General features: G+C 37.3%; 1 protein-coding gene across 1 annotated transcript in view; it reads left to right on the forward strand.

Annotated features, from left to right (window-relative positions):
• Positions 1–18,208, forward strand: part of LOC107283311 (macrophage mannose receptor 1-like) — a 44,489-nt gene extending 26,281 nt beyond the window's left edge. Inside the window, exons 18-29 of the mRNA XM_029283184.1 lie at positions 1,433–1,533; positions 2,565–2,707; positions 4,436–4,550; positions 5,952–6,097; positions 7,248–7,350; positions 9,097–9,326; positions 10,823–10,988; positions 11,291–11,443; positions 14,039–14,149; positions 15,155–15,340; positions 16,808–16,846; positions 17,973–18,208. Coding sequence (XP_029139017.1) covers positions 1,433–1,533; positions 2,565–2,707; positions 4,436–4,550; positions 5,952–6,097; positions 7,248–7,350; positions 9,097–9,326; positions 10,823–10,988; positions 11,291–11,443; positions 14,039–14,149; positions 15,155–15,340; positions 16,808–16,846; positions 17,973–18,208 — 1,729 coding nt within the window. The remainder of the gene's footprint in view (positions 1–1,432; positions 1,534–2,564; positions 2,708–4,435; positions 4,551–5,951; positions 6,098–7,247; positions 7,351–9,096; positions 9,327–10,822; positions 10,989–11,290; positions 11,444–14,038; positions 14,150–15,154; positions 15,341–16,807; positions 16,847–17,972) is intronic.
• The last annotated feature ends 3,447 nt before the right edge of the window (positions 18,209–21,655 follow it).

Below are 21,655 nucleotides of genomic sequence, written 5' to 3' on the forward strand. Positions count from 1 at the left end.
AGATATATATAACAGATTAACAATTTCTGCAGTATGCAATATAATTCTGTTTTTAAATTATTTGTAATAATAAAGTGGAATAAATATAAATAAGAAAGATTTGTTAAGCTCTTGCAAAAAACTTGCCAAGATTTTGCCATGATTTTCTTTAACAAGATTTACTGAAAGGGAAAGCAATAAAATGAAAAAAAAAACTCAGATTTCATTGTAATGCTTTCACTTTGGAAGTCAATCTATCCCTCACTGCTTAAGACAAGGGTACCAAACCCCTGTCCATGGACCAGCACCAGTCTGCAGTGTGCCAGAAACTGGACTGTGCAAACAAGCGAAGCCCCATCTGCATGATAAAAGCTGCACACGAAACCGCCTCCCCTCCGGTGGGTGGAAAAACCTGTCTCCACAGAACCGGTCCCTGGAATCCAAAAGGGTGGGGGTCGTTGTCTTAAGATAAATACTTTTTCAGTGTTTATTAATAACCCTTCTATGAGCCAGCAGGGAAACAGTTCACCAAGGAATGTGCAAGTAGGCAGGCTGTGAATTTCTCTCAACCTCTCAACATACCATTAGAGATTTTATAATAAAAAAAATCCAAGCACAGACATTTAACTCTATGCAACAATGAATGTTGCCATGTACTATTTCAATGTTTTGAATATTATTAGGCTACAATCACAAGTGAGTCCAAAATTTCTGTTGCTAAGTGAGACAGTTGTTAAGTGAATTTTGCCCAATTTTACAGCTTTTCTTGTCTCATTAAGTGAATCATTGCAATTGTTAAATTAGTAACTTGGGTTGTTAAGTGAATATGGCTTTCCCATTGACCTTGCTTGAAAGAAGGATTACAAAAGGATCCCACATGACACTACAGGACACCACAACTGTCATAAATATGAGTCAATTGCCAAGCATCTGAATTTTGATCATGTGGCCATGGGGGTGCTACAATGGATATGAGTTTAAAAAATAGTCATAAATCACTTTTTTCAATGCCGTTGTAACTTTGAGTGGTTATTAAATGAATTGTTGTAAATCAAGGACCACCTGTATTAGAGTCCCAGAATTTCTTTCTTTTTTAAGTTTAGATAACTGACAATCTGGTACGCTTTTATCTATTTCGATCCTTTGTTCAATGACTGTTCAAAATTAGAGTGGCACTGAGTGAAGGGACTCTCAATTGGTCTACAAATTTCTGGCCATGGTAGCATCTCCATGATCACGTAAACAAAATGTGGGCAGCAACTGGCAAGCAGCTTATGACTTGTAGAATCCTTTGGTCATGTGATCACCATTTCCAAACTTTCTGCAGGCTTTCCACAGGAAAAGTCAATTTTTTTTCTCATCCTGATGTTTCTTTGACAAAAAAAGGAATAAAAACAAATGTCAGATTAATAAATTTATGCAATGTAAATGACTGTCAAATATTTTTCTTCAGCTGGCTGGATGGAACTCCAGTGACATATGAAGCCTGGTCCTCTGGTGAACCCAACTTTGCAAATGATGATGAAAACTGTGTAGTTATGTATTATTATTCAGGCAAGTAAAATAAAAACCTTCATGTTTTAACAGTTTTATGTATGTATATGTTCAGGATAAGGCACAGCATTGTTTAACTTGGGCTAACTGGCACACATTATTATAGGTCCTATCATTAATTTTGTAACTCTAATTAACATGTTTTACATTGTGATGTAAATATTTACCTTTAACAAAATATTTTGTAACATTATAGCATATTTTCCAACCAAGAATTTAAAATTTCATATGTAGATCCAACTCTATTTTGCTTAGTTACTGTATCATACTTCCCCAGGGAAAACCAATTTCCAATTTGTAATTCTCATAGACCCCAAATAGTCTTGCTAAGGGTCAGGAATTAAGGCAATTGCATTCCAAAACAGACAGACAATCACCTATCCATCTCTTCTATAGAACCATATTTTGGAATTATTAACATACAGACTACAAAAATAAGAATGCAGTAGTCCTCACTTATTGTCCACAATTGGGACTGGCAACTCCATCACTAAGTGACAAAGTCATAAAGTGAAAGACACATGACCGCACCTGACATACCGTGGTGGTTCCAGCTGCACTTGTTCAGCAAATTACCTGCAGTCATTAAGCAGAATGTCATGTGTGTGACTTGCAGGTTTCTGCCATCTTTCCCATTGATTTTGCTTATCGAATGCTGCTTGGGAAAGTCACAAATGACAATTACATGACCATGGGACACTGAAACAGTCTTAAATGTGTGTCAATTGCCCTGTTCCTGAATTACAATCATGTGACTGTGGAAATGTAGCAATGGCTGCAACTTTGAGGACTGGTCCTAAATCTTCTTTTTCAATGCCATTGCAATTTTTGAATACTTACTGATTGGATGGTAGTAAGTGAGGATTACCTGTATTGTTTCACAAATATGGCAGGATTCTAGTATGTACTGTTGCACTTTCCATTATTGTTCTCATCTTCATTATTTCAATTGCAACATATATATGAACTGTTGCTATTTACTTTAAGAATAATTTAATCTTCTCAGCTGACAACATAACTTCTTTGACCAGGTGCATGGAATGATATAAACTGTGGTGCTAAGAAAAGCTTCATCTGCGAGAGATACAATAGCTCCGTCCGTACAACTGCGGCACCCACATTACCTGCAACTCCAAAAGGGTGCAGTGAAGGCTGGCTTTGGTTTAATGACAAGGTAACAGATGTAGCTAATTTAAATATTTTGAGATAATATCCCTGTTCAAACATCATAGAGGCAATCCAGCTAGTCCTCAAGTTATGACCACAATTGAGCCCAAAATTTATGTTGCTAAGTTTGTTAAGTGAGTTTTGCTCCATTTTATGACTTTCCTTGCCACATTTGTTAAGTGAATCATTGCAATTTTTAAAATAGTAACACTGTTGTTAGGTGAATCTCGTTTTCCCACTGACTTTGCTTGTCAAAAGTCCGCAAAAGAAGATCACTTGAGCCTGGGACACTGCAACCATCATAAATGTGAGTCAGTTATCAAGCATCCAAATGTAAATCATGTGACCATGGGATTACTACAACGGTCATAAGTGTGAAAAATGGTCATAAGTCACTTTTTTCAGTGCCGTTGTAACTTTGAACGGTCATTAAATGAACTATTGTAAGTCGAGGACTACCTATATGTATGCTAAATACATGGATATCACCTATAGCTGATATTGTCTATAGCAATAGACCTCTCAGTGAACATAGGAAGTTTAAAGAAATATTTCTTCATGGTGCTACATCACATCTATTTTATTAGGTACAATATTTGAACAGAGTAACAATGCCACAAAAAAGAAATACCTGTAACAATAAAAATGAAAAATATGAAAGTCACCAGTACAAAAAGAGCCATGTTTCTTAGAAATAGATTTAACACTTCAGGTAAATGCCATTTTTGCTCTTACTTCCATAAATGTAAATGGAATTTTAAATATGTTTTCACTTCATTTTTCCCTACTACTTTTATTAATATTTATTATTAGTATTCCTCAACCATAATTGAACCATCAATTACCATCATAAGTCATGCTGATCATTAAGTGGGTGATCATGTGACTAACTTTTTTTAATACAGCAGTCGTTTAGTAAATGTGACAGTCATACAGTGAATGCAGCTATCATTAAGCAAATGCCATTGTCATTAAATTAACTCACTGTCTTCAATAGGCAAGTTTTTTTCACGGAAAACAGAAGCAAACATCAGTTTTCAGCAAAAAAAAAGTAATAAATTGTGGTCATATGACTATGGGACATTTCAAATATCTATAAGTGTGGACTTATTGCCAAATGCCCAAAATGTGATCACATGTGATATATTGTGAGAGGGAGGCAGCCATCAAAACTTTAAATTCAGTTCATAATTACCTTTTTGGAGATCTCTTGTAACTTTGAACAGTGACTAAGTGACAGATTATAAATTGAGGTCTTGCTGTAACTTACAGTTTTGAGGTACCTATTCATAAGAAATGTCATTTGAAATCTTGCTTCGTTGAACTTTATCTCAAATGCCACCAAGATTTTGAAAGATTCAGACACTTTCTTTTTTCATTAGTCTCTTTCTCCTGGTATTACCAGAACTAGGATAGCAGGGACAAACCTGGCTGTATAATTATCATTAATAGAAAAATATTAAGAAGTCAATTACGTCACAAAGAGCAGATAGGAATCCATATAATTAAGTCAAACATGCTAACTTTTATTATTGTTTATATTTTTCCCAAATGAAAGCGGGGAATTTAATTTTATTAGTACCGAATTACTTTCTAAGTTCTGTTAAAAATTCTGATTTCATTTGTCAATATATGATTATATATTGGTTGTTTCTATTCCTTTATTTAATTAATCCTTCCTTGATTAATTAATCAATTAATGAAGGAATTAATTAATCCCTTCTTATCCTTCTAGTGCTTCCAAATATTTGGCTTCAGAGAAGAGGAGAAGAAAAACTGGAGCGCTGCACGGGATCACTGCAGAAATCTAGAAGGAAACCTGGCTAGTATACCAAACAAAGCTGTTCAAGGTACAGTCTCTTCTCTAAACCACATTGACTAGTAACATTTCTTTTAAAATCCAGGAATCTCATCTTGAGTTACTATTATAGCAATTACTATGCCCAATCTTATTTCTTAACCTCCAGTTTATACAAACTTTTGCCACTTGGGAGGAGCTAAAAGATATTAATTTATTAATGTATTAATCCACCTACTTGCTCACAGTGACTCTAAGTGGCTTACGGACAATAAAAACACAATGTATAAAAAATAAAAATAATAAAATAAAATAACAATCCCCCCCCAGTGACAACACATACTCAAATCAGCCATTTAATGGGCTCCATCCCACTCTGAGTTCCCCAGGCCCACTGGCAAAACCACATCTTCAGGGCTTTATGAAAAAATATCAGAATGAGGGCCAGTTTAATTTCCGAAGGGATGATGTTCCAGAGGGAGGCAGCCACTATGGAGAAGGTCCTTCTTCTGGGTGCTGCCAGATATACCTCCTTAGGACAGGTGACCTGTAACTTTGCCTGTCTTCCCGCTTTAGTGGGTTGGGTGGATATGACCGGCAAGAGACAGTCCCTCAGATTACCTGGTCCCAAGCCATGAACAATTAAAGGTGACAATCAGCACCAGGTTTCATGTTATTGCTACTGTTCATTGATTTGATTGGACATGTCTGTGCTATTTCATGTGCTGTGCTGTGCTGTTTTTACTTTTTTGGTGGATTTGGCAAGCCACCCAGAATCTGATAAAGTGAGCAACCATAACAAGACCAACATAGCTAAAATGCCAAGTTTATAAAAAAAAATATGGGTGTCTGCTGGCAATAGCAATTGCAATAAAGTTAGTGACTCTTCTAAAGATATCCGGTGACTTGCTAACTAATCAGAAGAAATTTTTTACTGATCCTATAGTTTAGCTAATCAGCATGTGAGCAACTCTTACCCCCAAATACTGCCAACCAACAGCAATGAGTGTGGCTCTTGACTACTCATCAGGAACATGAGATAGAGGCTACAGTCTGGATAACCCAATTTATGGCAGCAGCTTAAAACAAAGGACAAAATTGTGCATCTTTTCTTCTGTTAATGGTCTTGGTACCTTCCATTATCCAAAAGGAAGGAATCCTTTTGCAAGAATGTACCTGGCAGGCAGAAACAATTAGATATAGGCGGTCCCACAGATAGCCACGCCCCATGCTATGAAAGGCTTTATAGATGATAGAATGTTCGTATGATGGGAATATAGAAATGGCTGTCATAAATATTGTATGTGAGCAGAGTTTGGCCTGGTACACTGAGATACTTTTTAAAATCCAATATTATCTAAGTAAATTTTTAAAAAGTTGGAACAAAATATAATTGGTGATGGGTCTGACAATACTTCATTGTAAAATATATCTGTACGCATTCCCCCGTCAGCTTTTCTCACATTGCAATTAAAAAATGCGACTGGTAATACTTGGATTGGATTTACTGACACAAATTCATGGGGAAGTTTCCTCTGGACTGATGGAAGTGGAGTCTATTTCACAAACTGGGCTAAAGGGTCACCTCGTTCATACAATGTAAGTCCAATTTGTTGGGGGTTTTTCTGTTCTATTTCCCCACAAATGTGTGGTTAATGTCCTTGATCCTGAATTCCTGCAATGATACAATATATATATAAATTTAATAAATGAATAAATAAATGAATAAACCAGATCTAGAACAAGCATTATGATTGTGAAGAGATTATAAAGAGCCCTTATTGGGGAAAAGGTAATTTGAGTTCAGAATTCAATCTGAGCATCAAAACACATTAATTAAACTAAGTAGTTAGAATTGCAAAGTTGCTTTCAAAAGAGAATTTTCCTTTCTATCTTTTTCTTTTAAATTGCCAATGGGATAAGAGTTTCACTAGGAGAATGTATCAAGTTTCAGATTTAACTCCCTCCGACCCAACTTTCCTTCAACTGTGTACACTAAACTTGTGTTCACCACAAGTGTTTAGCTTGCCTTAGGTAGCTTAGGAGCACCCTGTCTGAAACTTTCTATGGGATTTTCAGAGGTAAAATGAATACCTTAAACTTAAAATAAGAGGTCTTTGAGACCTACCTTTTAAGGTGATATTTCAGATCTTTTCTGTTTGTTAAATTAAGTCTGTTGTGCTTTCTCATCAATAGAGGGTGATACAATACTGAAAAAAATCAGTATTATTCCTATCTCTATATATATAGATGAAAAATATGCCATGCATATTATTATTTTTGGAAGAATTTTATTATTGGTAACACTCACTTAAAGAAAAAAAGACTCAGTATAATGAAATTTAAAATAAAAAATCTATAGAAATAAAAATATATAAAATTAAAATAATTATGAAGAAGAAATGACCCTGTCAAGTTTAGAATGTATGATACAAAAAGCTTGCTACAGTCTTCAGATTCACACTATAGCCTGTGGCAGCATCTTCCTTCAAATAAAAGATTTCATCCAATGATAGAGGCTCAGTATGCTTCTATTGTATATGCTTCAGGATGCTTCTTTGCTAGACTCTATAGGACACAATGACAAATGACAGCTAGTCATATGGTGATCATCTTATTTAGTTTCCAGAAACAAAAAAACCACATTTTTTTTTCTTTTGAGATTATAAAGGAAGGATTCCAGAAAGACTGTTCCAATCATGATACCAGTGATTGTATTTGGCTTTCTTGTTATGCCTAAATATTGTAGGGTGACTGCGTTTTTATGATGAGAAAACCTGAAAGGCTTGCAGGATATTGGAGAGTTGGATCCTGTTCTTCTCAGAGGAGCTACATCTGCCAAAAAAATACTGGTAAGTTTATAGAAGTCTTGGATAATAATTCAGTTTCAGAGAATAAGGACATGTAATTTAGATCAGGAGTCCCCAACCTGTAGGCTGTGGCCCACTAGTGTGCCATGACGGGTTTACAACTGGGCTGCAGAAACATATGATAAATTTGTGCGGGTGCACAGGTATCTTGCACGAGCAGTGGGCAAGCGCATGCACTCCATTTGCATAAGCGACAGGCATGTGTAGATGCTGCTCGCACAAATGGACCTGCACATGACCCACTTGCCAGCCGCTTGTACAAACCATCCACTCCCCCCACCACTTACAAAGCTGGAACTACGATTTAGATTATCTTCTACAGCTTAGTATCAGAATTTGAAAAAAGTGAATTTGTGAGCTATGAGTTTGATGATTAGATAGAATAGGTTCTAGAAAGGATCAATGATACAACTTTATGTAGACAGAGAGGTTAAGCATATATAAGCATAGATATATGTCAGTGGTGGCGAACCTATGGCACGGGTGCCAAAGGCGGCACGCAGAACCCTCTCTGTGGGCACGCGCGCCGTTGCCCCAGTCCTAGGCCTTCAGCTGGGTTTATAAAACCTTTTTGCTTTAGGCCTCCGCCACTGTGTGCAAAAAAAAAAAAAAGGTTCAATCAATGAGTCAATTTCAACTTCTCGCAGGAAAAAAAAGATCTTGCAAAGTTGGAATTGATTGATTTAACTTTTTAGTTCCACCCAGTCTGCCGTTACCATCGCAGCCACGCCCACCCAATGGGCCACACCCACCCAATGGGCCACACCCACCCAATGGGCCACACCCACCCAATGGGCCACACGCACCCGGCACCCGACAATGCATAAGTGGGTTTGGGGTTGCAGTTTGGGCACTCGGTCTCTAAAAGGTTCGCCATCACTGATATATATAGTTATAATTGGTATGAAGAACATTGGAATCTGTTTCTTTATATTCTTTCCTAGTTTTCTTCAACTTTTTTCTTTTTCTTTTCTTAAATTTTCATTTTTGCTTGATTTCTTTCCTTTTATTTCTTCTTCTCTAATTATGTTAGTTTGTGTTAGATTTTATCATCTTTTTAAAAAGTTTCAATAAAAATTATACATATAAAAAGAAAAACTTAGGTGAACAAACATGTTTGAGCCAAATAAGATTGCAACAAGCCAGATATGCTAATCAAGAAAGTACATTGTGAAGGAAATTGTAAACTTAAATAACAGTACCATCAAATTCAGGAAGTATTTAAATAAAGTGAACCAATAAACATAATATCTGAAGCCCAATATAAAGGCTTTTAGTAGCATTGAATTAGTTATTTGGCCAAAAGGCCAAATGTAATTTCACACACACACACACAAAGCTGTCTCCTGCTATTGTTTTTGAAACGAATATCTAGACTGAAATTTCTAATAGCCTGAATATATAAGTTTATAATTTTACTGGTACCAGTATTTAACCGATGTCTTGAGTTCATGAATTCACACATTTGGGCTAAATAAAGATATACATGCAATATTATACCTCAAGAAGGTCTCCTTAAAGTGATTCACTGTACCTATTTGTTTAATGTGCTCTTGACTTTGTATGAAGTATTGTCGTGGTGTGGAACTGAGAGGATATTCTAAGAAAAGATAGAAATTAAATATTAAGGTTTTTCAGAATCAAATAAAAGCAGTATTCATTTTTAGAACTGAGTGCAGTCTTGACTGATATATATGTATATATAAATATATATATATTAAAAAATAGGTCCATCGCCTTACTTTGAACCAACAATTCCAGCATCTCACTTTATCAGTTATGGAAATAGCAGCTATTCTATGGTTAGTCCCAAGATGACCTGGGAAGAAGCAAGGAAGAAATGTGAATCTGAAAATTCAAAACTTGCCAGCATTGTAGACCCCTATGCAGAATCATTCATATGGCTGCAGGTGCTCAAATATAAGGAGACTGTATGGATTGGACTAAGCAGCAAAGAGGTAAGAACAGAATCTACACGTTCACAATGAAGTCCTATATTTAAAATTGTATACATTGGAAACATTGTCACATAGATAAGGAACTCAAGACAAGTGGTCCCTTGTGTTCCTTGTTTAGCAGCCATATTTGGGACTAGCAACTTTATTGTTAAATAAAGAGGCCACTAAATGAAACTGCAGCTCCGCTCATGATCTTTCTTCCGCTTTCCTTTGTTTTTACTGATCTGCAAAGGTTGTAAATGCAAAGATTATTGATAAAGTTTTATTTATTTATTTATTTATTATTTAGATTTATATCCCGCCCTTCTCCTCGTAGGACTCAGGGCGGCTGACAATCAATTAAAATACATAAATAACAATACAGGTTTAAAATTAATTTAAAAGAAATATTAAAGATTGTCCAATTTAAAATATTGATTAAAACCCCTCTAAAAATTACCCTAGGCCAGTCCTGCGAGCTGGAATAACCAAGTCTTGAGGGCGCGGCGAAAGGAAGGGAGATCAGGGATAACCCTGATCTCTGGGGGCAGTTCATTCCAGAGGGTGGGAGCTCCCACAGAGAAGGCCCTCCCCCTTGGGGTCGCCAGCCGGCACTGTCTGGCCGACGGCACCCTGAGGAGACCCACTCTCTGGGAGCGTACAGGTCGATGGGAGGTAATCTGCGGCAGGAGGCGGTCTCGAAGTGCCAACAGTCACTAAATGAGGCACCTGACATAACATGGATTAGCCTCATTACCCCATTGGAAGAATGCATTTGAAAACAATCTATAATTATTAAATTATAATTTATATAATTTATAAAACAACAACAACAATAATAACGATATTGGAAGGGACCTTGGAGGTCTTCTATTCCAACCCCTGCTCAGGCAGGAAATCCTATACCATTTCAGACAAATGGTTGTGCAGTCTCTTCTTAAAAACTTCCAGTGTTGGAGCATTCACCGCTTCTGGAGGCAGGTTGTTCCACTGGTTAATTGTTCTAACTGTCAGGAAGTTTCTCCTTAGTTCTAGGTTGCTTCTCTCCTTGATTAGTTTCCATCCGTTGCTTCTTGTCCTGCCTTTAGGTGCCTTGGCGAATAGGTTGATCCCTCCTTGTTTGTGGCAGCCCCTCATATATCAGAACACATGCCACTCCTAGTCCTTATTTTCATTAAACTAGACATAGACGATTCCAGCAGCCGTTCTTTATATGTTTTAGTCTCAAGTCCCCAGATCATCTTTGTTGCTCTTCTCTGCACTTTTCTAGGCCCTCAACATCTTTTTTGCATCGTGGTAACCAAAACTGGGTGCAATATTCCAAGTGTGATCTTATCAAGGCATTATAAAGTGGTACTAATACTAATACTTCACATGATTTTCACCTAATGAGTGCTTTATTTAGCAATGTAAAACCCCTGTCCCAGTTAAAGTTTTTAAGTGAGGACTAGCTATAGTGAAATTAAATGAAAAATACTTTTCCTTGCATTTCCTGTAATTATGCACTTTGGTTTTAGAGTAATGGTGTGTACAAGTGGGTAAGTAACTGGAGGCTGGCATACACTAACTGGGCTGCTGAGGAACCAATGCATAAAACAGCCTGTGTCTATTTAAGCATTGATGGTTATTGGAAAACAGGAAATTGCAGTGAAAAATACTTCTCTGTTTGTGAAAGATACAATGGTAAGTAAATATGTCTATTTTAATAGAGTTTATATTTTAATTTAACAGTTCATGCCAAATTACTATAAAATGGCATGCATCAACAAAGTGATAAGCTAATTTTTTAAAATAGTAGATCTAATAATTTTCAATCAGAAAATGACAAATTTATGTTATACCTTACTGTATTATTTCATTGTAGTTATTGCTTATTTATTAATATTGCTAGTTATTGTTAATAATATTTGTAATAATTTTGTGAGTGGCTAGTTGCTGATGTATGGATTTTTTTTTATAATGAAAACCTATTTGTTTCATATCAGGAATAGTCCCAACTGAAAGGCCACAATCGGCAGGAAAATGCCAAACCTCCCAAAAAAGACATGAACCTTGGATTCCTTTTGGAGATCATTGCTATAAATTTTACCTTTCAAGAGAATCTTGGCCATCAGCAGCCCTGAAGTGTACTCAGACAGGTTAGCATCATTTTGAGCTACATAATAATAACAGTACTTTTTCATCCTTAGGGTCTATATTTACAGTATTTATATTACAGTGATTTTGTATACACAAATCTGTGTCAAATTCAGCCATCCTCTCCAATTTTTATCATATTATATTCCACATGAAGTTCTTGAAAGAACAGACTGATAATGTAGGAAAATACCTTATAGAATGAATATAATGCAAAGATAAATAAATATCTTTTTATTTTTCACATCTACTGAAAATAATTACTAAAAGGAAGGTTTTCATTGAGCAAAATCCTCTGGTGGGATGAAAAGTTATTTAGCATTAGCCACTAGATTCATTCCTTTAAGCCACATAGCAGGTGTAATCACTTGAGACTTGGCATGGTTGTTTAAGGGCCTTCAATATGTCTGGACATGCCTAGAAGACATTGGCACATGACAGCTCAGAAAGCAAAGTGGCAGTGGCTTTATCTTACTAGCTGCCCTGGTAGGATTATCTTCTGGATACATTCACATAGACTTAGCTGAGCTCAAGAAGACCTTGATACAACATTAAACTTAACCTTAAAGGTTAACATTAACCTGGATGGACAGTTAAAGGAAATAGATATGCCTAGCCCAACAAAGAGAAAGATAAGGGGTGATATGACAGCTGTCTTCCAGTACTTGTGGGGCAGTTTCAGAGATGAAGGGGTTGGCTTATTCTTCAAAGCACCTAATGTTAGGACTAGAAGTGATGAGTGGAAGCTTGTTAAATAAAGATCCCACTACTACTACTACTACTACTACTACTACTACTACTACTAATAATAATAATAATAATAATAATAATTTGTATTTTGTTATCTTCTCCAGTTCTTTCTCGACTATTTTGCTGTCTCCAGGCACTGCCACGTCCACTATCCAGACTTTTTTGTCTTTCTTATCGACAATTGTTAAGCAACATAACACCCCGGACTTAACAATTGTCAATAAGAAAGACAAAAAAGTCTGGATAGTGGATGTGGCAGTGCCTGGAGACAGCAGAATAGATGAGAAAGAACTGGAGAAGATAACAAAATACAAAGATCTACAAATAGAAATAGAAAGACTGTAGCAAAAGCAAGCAAGGGTAGTACCAATAATAATAGGCGCCTTGGGTGCAATCCCAAAACAACTGGAGCACCACTTGAACACCATTGGCATTGACAAATTCGCTATTAGTCAATTACAAAAGGTGGCCTTACTAAGAACTGCTTCCATCCTGCGACGATATCTGTAATACCATCAAACATCCACATCTGCCTATCCCAGGTCCTTGGTAAGGACTCGATAGGTAGACAAAATGCCAAATCCAGTCTGAACATCTGGCTGACTGTGTGATGATCCATAATAATAATAATAAAGTTGGAAGGGACCTTGGAGGTCATCTGGTCCAACCCCCCTGCTCAGGCAGGAAACTCTATACCATTTCAGACAAATGGCTGTCCAGTCTCTTCTTAAAAACTTCCAGTGTTGGAGCATTCACCGCTTCTGGAGGCAGGTTGTTCCACTGGTTAATTGTTCTAACTGTCAGGAAGTTTCTCCTTAGTTCTAGGTTGCTTCTCTCTTTGGTAGTTTCCATCCATTGCTTTTTGTCCTGTTCAGGCACTTTGGAAAATAGCTTGACTCCCTCTTCTTTGTGGCACCCCCTGAGATACTGGAACACTGCTATCATGTCCCCCCTCGTCTTTCTCTTCATTAAACTAGACATACCCAATTCCAGCAACCGTTTCTTATATGCTTTAGCTTCCAGTCCCCCCTCCAGTCACTTAGAAAAGTGAGAGCAATTAACCATTGGAACAGCTTGCCTCCCAAGTTTAGGGTGCTCCATTACTGGAGATTAGACATTTTTTGTCCAGAGTGGTATAATGCTTTGGGCAGGAGATTGGACCTGAAGACCTCTAAGGTCTGTTCTAGCTCTTTGATACTATGACTCTATGACACATCTGTGTTGAGCCTTCAAGCAAAACACAGAGTGTGCCTGGGTACTTATCTTTTATTGTTTGCTATAATTTTGTTTTGTTTCTATAGATAATGACACATGTGCTCTTCAAATTGCATATGATATAAGTGAATTTATTTTAATATCTTCTTTTTTAAAAAGAATTGCATATATGATATCAGAAAGCAATAATTCTAATCCTTTTAAAGCAACTTATAAATATAGAATATTTTGAAATATCAACTACTTTAGAATACTTAGTTTTCTTTGTTCTTTCTCTTTGGGGTGGGACTTCTCAAATACTTTGGAGAACTTAGAACAGAAGTTTGTCGTTCTGTACATTGTGCAGAATACTCTTTTTGCAAAATGTTTGATTAAATTATCAGGTTTAACTTCTGTATCATTATACCCAAAGGAGAAGCTGCAATGGTGTGTCATCATAAACAAATTAAGCAGTACAAATCTAATAAGTTTTAGAAACAGAGGACTATTTGCTTCTTTAAGATATTCAAACCTGAACTCATTACTTGTGATGGGTATGACTCAATGGTTATGCCTTGTGCAATGGCTTCTATTTTGGTGGGCTGTGGATTGAACCAGTTAATGAGTTTCCTTGATCATCTCATGTTTCATAGGTGGTACCTTGACTTCAATCAAAGACTCAGCTGAATTACAGTTTTTACAGGAAGAAATGGAAATATTTGGATCTACGGAGTTTTGGATAGGCATGTATAGTAATCAGCAAGGTAATTATTTAACTAATATTTATCTATATAGCTAGTAATAATAATCCCCTAGTAAAACACTGCCTTGATATGGTTGTGGAGCTTGTGAGCTCTGGGGAAGACGAGAGATATGCCAGATATTCAATCATACCAGACAGGTCTTATCAGAGATGCTGGACAAAGAGGGTCTCTCCCATAAAGAATATGGTAAGATGTGATTTACAGAAACCCATACCAGATCAATCATCACTTTGGATCAAAAGGATCACATTTAGTGGTAGAGTTCCTAGATATCTCATGACAAATGGTTTGCAGGACTCAGGACTGTTGGCTGAGCAACTCAGAGCCAATAGCTGCAGGATTGCTAGATGAAAAGTTGTTTACTCATTGCAAAACAAAGAAATAATGATCTGTTATTACAAATCAAGCGCAAGAGAAGAAGAAAAGAATGTCCAGTTCTCGAAAGAACATCCAGAATCAGAAATATCAGAACAGAGGTTATTGATTAAGGAGATTATTTGTAGTTCAGAGTTGAAATGAGGGATCTCTGAACTTGTTTTTTTTTTCTTGCAGAGATTTCATTACCCAAAATATGTAACAAAATCAGTGCTAGCAAGGATGGGGTTTGCTCTCAATTTATATTCTAGTGACTTGTGCTATCGGCGTTGGTGGGACTGGTCTTGGAGGTTTTTGGTTGGGGTGTTTATTATTAGCTTATTTGGCAGTTCCTTCTTTGGGGTATTATTTACTTGACTGTTGGTCTGATGTTAATCTTGGTGTTAATCTATGCTCATCTAGGTATTGATTGCTGGTCAGGAGGGTTTGGTGTTTTTGTTCCCTTTTTGGCTTGCTGATTGTCTCTTTTGCACAGTATGTAGATGTTGTTTATGTCTATGTGTCTATAGAGTGCTAATTTTTCAGAGCTTAAAGAAATTTTAAGAAAAAAAGCCATAGGATATATCTTTTCATTACAATGTAGTTCTTTTTCTTTTTAATTATTATGCTATATATTTCTTTTATCTTTAGGTGAATGGCTATGGCAAGATAAAAGTGAAGTCGCTTTTGTCAACTGGAATAATCAAGATGATGAACAATATGATAAAAAAGAGGCCTTTGGGAACAGATGCATTTACACGAATACTAAAACTGGATTTTGGTTCCCTGAGTACTGCCAATATTCATCAAAATCATTTATTTGTAAAATAAACAAAAGTGAGCCTTATTATGATTTTTATCATAATATTAGATTGAAAATATTATTTGTGTACTGAATAGATATTAAATCAGAGTTTCCCAACCTTTCTGACTTTGCAGACCAGCCAGGAGGGGGGGAGGGTTCCATGTGAGCAGAGGGCAAGTGTTCATGTGTGCACAGCTTCATTTGTACCTGTCGCTCATGCAAATGGAACGTGTGGGCCCAAGCGCTTGTTGGCTGCTTACACAAGTAGGGATGGCGTGTTGGCTGGCGTGTTCACTTACCACTTCCAAACCCCAGTTTTAAACAGCTCAAGACCTGGAAGTGGGGAACCCTGCATTAAATTACAGTTTCCTAAAATACTCATGTCCCTCTATTTTCTGCCTATATGGTATTCTTTGAAATTATTCTTACCATGTCATTATCTATTCACTTTTTAAATACATCCAAGGATATTTGAAAAGTTTTCTTGAACAGGTTTTTCTAACAACATATTTTAAGAGATCTCATCTTGATCTATTGTTATCATCTTTTGTTGGTATTATTAATTTTCTTATATCTTTTCTTATTTTTCTTGATTGTTAATTATAATTTATCTACTATAAAATACATCATCTGTTTTCTTTCCTTCCTTCCTTCCTTCCTTCCTTCCTTCCTTCCTTCCTTCCTTCCTTCCTTCCTTCCTTCCTTCCTTCCTTCCTTCCTTCCTTCCTTCCTTCCTTCCTATCATTTTCTCCTTATTTAATTTCTGTTTCAAATAATTTATTATCTGAAATAAAATAGTTGGAGTAAAAGTAGAATACATTGAAAAATATATTAATTTTTGATACCAGTGACTGAATATCATATTTTAATATAGATAATTATATTTTTAGCAGTTGATAAAAGCTTAATGAACAAATTTCCTTTGCATCATTTTTTGCCCCTTAATTATTATGTCAACTGTTTTATAGCATTAATGAATTGATCCCATACTTGCAGGTCACAGAACTGAATAAAATATCAACAACCAAGGATAATGCTACCTAAAGTGTATTTCATAATATTTTAGACAAATGTCGAAAGTAGGAAACTTTGGATTGCTTTGTATGTTATTACTTCTGACATTTTGTATTTTTAGTTATATATTCTATCTACAGACTAAAATATGACTTTCATTCTTAATTATTTCTGAAAGATGCTTTAAATACAGTCAAGAAAGTTTCATTAAGCTAATGAATATCCCATGAACTCAGATTCATATCAAACAATATCAACTTTTAATGGAAACTCAAATATTTCTGGAAAAAAAACTGACATTATCCTATAGTGTATAATTCTTCTGGACTCATAAAGTTTCACTGTAAAAACATGCTGAATCATATGTGATTCAGAGAATTCATTTTTTAAAATTTGCCTTGCATATCCTTCATAGCTATCTTTGTGGGGTGCGGTAATGCATATACAGTAGTTACATACTGAAAAGATATTTGATTATTTTCTAGTTATTGACGAATCAGCTGTAAAGCCTACAGAAATACCAGGTAAGAAAGTAATTTTAAAAGAGGTAAGAATGTTATTTTTAAAGTTCAGTAAAGTTTTAAAGTTCAGCTCCGAAGCTGTGAAAATTCTAATATATACAGTAGTTCAAATATAGAAGAACATATTTTTGTCAATTGAAAGATTTAGATGACAACGGAATGTATTTAGTATTGTTATGAAGACTTCCTTTATCTCCACTAAATTGTTAAGTTACAATAGTTAAATTTTGTTTTACGTAATTTTCCTATATTAATAGAATGGAAGCCATGAAGATCCCTGAGATGGCTGCCAGTTGCCATTTTCTTTTTCTTTTTTTTCTCAGAATGTATCAGAAATAATATTATTCTTGACAACCTTGAGATTTTGGCAAATGCTACCCAAATATCATAGCTGTCAATCATAAACCACTATATTTTTACAGATACAATATATCATCAAATTACCATTATATATTAGAAAAAATAAAATGAATCGACAGCTTTCTAACATGTTTTGTTGCAGAATAGAAAGAGAGAGCGAGAGACATGGGGGAAAGATTAAAAAAAATAAACCAGTCAAAGATAATATAAAATCTCATTAGATGTCTAAGCGTTTTTGTTTCCACACTGTCAAAGTCCAAAACTGTATTCCTAATTGCCCCTGCAATAGAGGAGATCACTTGGATGATATTTCTGAAACCATGTCTTGAAAGTCTTCCTTCTTCATTTAATGTGATTGAATAATTATGATTGTGTTCAATTAATTTTGATTATTTTCAGTTCCCAAATAAATAATTAGCAAAAAGTGATAGCCATAGCAATTCGCAATTATTTTTGCTAAGGAAGAACTCACATTTCCTAGCCTTGATCTTGACATCAAAAGACTTATCTTCCACAGGCAATAAGTATCAATTTGCTTTGGGATCTGTAATGAATGGGAAAAGACAATGCATTACAGTTACTTCATTTTACTGAATTACAGTTCGTAAATTCTTGGGATTGGTAGTTGACTCTTGTTGGCTCTGCCTTTATTAGATGACTAGATAGGATGCAATCTCTCTTGCCTTCTTTCTCAATGTAAAAAGAAATGTCAGAGTTTTATCATAATATAACTGTATTCAATGCCTTTTTCTTCTCTCTGGTATTTCAGCGCAGAAAGAAGTGGCACCTCAAACAGCACATGGCAAAGCTGTGATGGTAGTTGTGCCAATTACCTTCATAGCCATTGGTGCAGGAATCGCAGCCTATATTTTCTACAGAAGAAGAAACCGACCACAAAAAGTCTCTGCTGGATTTGACAATTCTTTGTATAGTGACAATGTGGTTATTCTACATAAAGATTCACAATCTCCTGTAGACAAACAAGAATTAAATGAACAAATATAACTGGCCCATTGGATACAATATATTTAAAATTCAAAGTTTTGAATTACACTGTTCATAAATTAATACTTTAAAATAGAGCCTGTTAACAAAATGTATTGTCCAGACCCATGATATGAAACGACTGAATTTATTACAGTTACTGAGTTAAAATATATTCTGTTCAGTATACTTTCAAATTAAAGTTTGTTTGTTTTGTAAAGTATCATTTCTTTAATCCAATGGCAACTGAAGGACTGTGAGAATTCAACAAACAGTTTAGGTTTATCTTTTGTCAATTTTAAAAAAAAGACATAGAAAGAGTTCTTTTTCACACTGTCTAGACAGTATACAAAAGTTATTTCTTTATTAAAAATCTTCTACCACAGTGAATGTTTCATTAAATCAGTTATGAATAAGATTCCCCCTTCAAACCTAACTTGAAATGAAGTTTCAAAATCAAACGTTATGCCACCTAAACAGTGTTTGAAATTACAAGTTTCTATTACAAGTTTCTATTACAGAACCGGCAGGGCTTTTTTTTCTCATAGAATACACCGGAATGGTGTTCCGGCACCTTTTTTCGATGAATTTTCCAGTGTTGTGTTCTTTTCCTATTGTTGCCCTTCCTATCCTCATTTGCTTTTGAAAATGTCCCGCTGGCAGTACAGTGCAAGCGGGGTCCCTTTTGGTGCTGTCTGCCTCCTCTAGGAGGAGCCATGAAGCGCCAGAGCACCACAGCCAGAGCGTGGCTTGATTGGCTGGGTCGGACCATGTGGTGTGGAAACCGATGGTGGTGGTGGGAGACACATAAACATGGAAGCTATCTTTCATGAGAGGGTGAGTGAGCCTTTTTCCTTCCCTTACAGAATGGGATGTGAGGTTAAAAAGAGGCAAAGCGAAAAGAAAGAAAGGCGACTGACATGGAAGCTTGCCTGACAGCGGTTCCTTGGGTAATTCAAAGGCTGGGACGTCTACGAAAATCTCTTTTTAGTCTTTTATACTTTATATTCAAACTGCAGAGGGGAAGAATAAGAATAAAGCCAAAGTCTTGTAATTCAGAGGTATTATTATTAATAATAAGAACTCACACACATTGTTGTGTCCTGAGCCTGCAAAAGCAGGCTCGGGACGTTGCAAGAGTCCCGGGCATTTGCAAAAGCTGCCCGGGACCAGACTGAGTGGCGCCGGCCTTGCGTGCATGCACAAGGCGGGAAAAGACCGCCTTGTGATTGGTTGGATTTGCCCGGGGATCAGAAGGTATAAATAGAGGCCTGCGTGCCTCTGCTCGGGTTGTTCGTAGATTGGAAGCAGAGAATAAAGACTTGTTAGAAATGCTTCGTCTCAAGCGCCATTATTCTCCGGACTTAACACTGGCGACAAAGGTGGGATCCAGTCTATACAGCTAGGGAAGCTTGAAGACTCACCCAAAGAAGACCGGAAGAGGAAAACGGCGTGGAAGTCAGCGTTATCCTGCCAGTACGAAATCGCTGGAGGGTGCGTGCAGCTGAAGAAGACCCTGATCCTCGATCATGGCGAAAGTTGGGCATTTAGCGGAATTCGACATCTCTCACCCCTAGAGGTGGGAATCTTATGTTGCAAGTGTCGAGACTTACTTCCGCGTAAACCAGATAAGGGAGGAAGGCTTAAAGGCTGCCACGATGTTGTGCGTTTGTGGGCAAGACGCCTTTGAGATCGCCGAGAACCTAATCGCCCCAGCCGCGCTGGAAACGGTGTCATACTCCGATCTGAAGAAAGTTTTAAAGGAACACTTCCAGCCCAAGCAATCTGTCATGGCTTGGAGGCACACATTTCAACAGAGGGATCAGCGAGCTGGGGAATCAGCAAAAGAATACGTTGCGGCTTTGAGAAGAGCAGCTAAACCGTGTGATTTCAAGGACTTAGAGGAAAGACTGCGTGATCGTTTTGTGTGCGGACTGAGGAACACAGACTTACAGCAGAGGCTGTTCGCCAGGGAAGATGTCTCTTTCCATGATGCTCTGCGAGAGGTTTCAGCAGAAGAAGCTGCAGGTGGGGCGGTCAAGAACATGCGGCCTAAGCGAAGCGCTCCAGAGACCGCCACCATCCACAAGAAAGACGTGTGAGAGGATTCGGAAGAAGATCCTGAAGAAGAGGTGGACAAGCTTTACCAAGCAGCTGGGAGGAGGTCCAAAGATCGTCAGGACAAGGGCCCAGCTGAGCTTCATTGCCTCGGATGCAGTGGACGCCACAAGCGAGCGGAATGTCGGTTCCATTCCGCCATTTGCCGAGCGTGCGGAAAGAAAGGCCACATCGCTGCGGTCTGCCTGGGTCGACAGAAGGTACAACCAAAGGAAGAATTGAATCTGAAAGGTACCAGGGTGCCCAGTCAAAACAGGGTGGGGTTCTGTGCAACACGCTGGAACATTTTAAGAATAGGCACACACAAACCCCTTAAAAAGAAACTATCTCTTAAAGTGAAATTGCAGGGAGTTCCATTGTCGATGGAACTTGACACGGGGTCTGCCCTATCCATCATTTCCCTCAACACATTTCACAAAATCTGCAGCAGCAGTGGCCAGCGAATTTCGTTAAGGCCTTCTAATGTAGTCCTTACGGATTTCCAAAATTCTAAAGTGTGCGTTAAGGGGGAGGCCACCCTTAAGATACAGTATAAGAATTTTGCAGGGCCCCTAGACGTGTTGGTTGTGGGGGGTGAGCGAACAAGTCTCATTGGACTCGATTGGTTTGAGGCCTTGGGAATACAAGTAACAGGGTTACATAAGTTGCAAACAGAGACCCTTGCAGACGTATGCAAGGAGTTTGCAGATGTGTTCAGTTCTGAACTAGGGTCCTACACAGGACCTCCAGTTTCACTAAAGCTAGATCCAACAATACAGCCCATCAGGGTTAAACCTAGGAGAGTACCATTTGCTCTTAAGAGTAAGATTGATGCTGAACTGGACAAGTTGCTCCAGCAAAGCATTCTAGAGCCTGTAGATTCCAGCCCGTGGGAAACCCCCATTGTAATGCCTTTAAAGGCAAACGGGGACATCCGGATTTGTGCTGACTACAAGTGCACACTAAACAAGGCCCTACAGCAACATGCTTATCCTGTGCCTCTAGTAAGCCACATTCTGGCTTCTCTCAAGGAGGGAAAAAAATTTGCTAAGCTTGATCTGGCTCAAGCATATCAACAGCTGCCTGTTGATGATGCAGCAGCTGAGGCCCAAACTATTGTCACCCATCGTGGGGCTTTCAAGGTGAAGAGGTTACAGTTTGGGGTGAATGTTGCTCCTGGCATTTTTCAGAGTGTAATGGAAAACACCCTGAGGGGTATTCCTGGCGTGTGTCCTTATTTTGATGACGTTCTCATCGCAGGTGACTCTCCACAAATGCTGGCTGAGAGGTTAAGGGCTGTTTTGCTTCGTTTCCGAAGAGCAGGTCTTAAATTAAAACAGGACAAATGTAAGATTGGTGTGCACTCCACTG

Source organism: Protobothrops mucrosquamatus, unplaced genomic scaffold (genome assembly GCF_001527695.2).
Source record: "Protobothrops mucrosquamatus isolate PMUCROS unplaced genomic scaffold, P.Mucros_1.0 scaffold33, whole genome shotgun sequence".
NCBI classification, from domain to species: Eukaryota; Metazoa; Chordata; class Lepidosauria; order Squamata; family Viperidae; genus Protobothrops; species Protobothrops mucrosquamatus.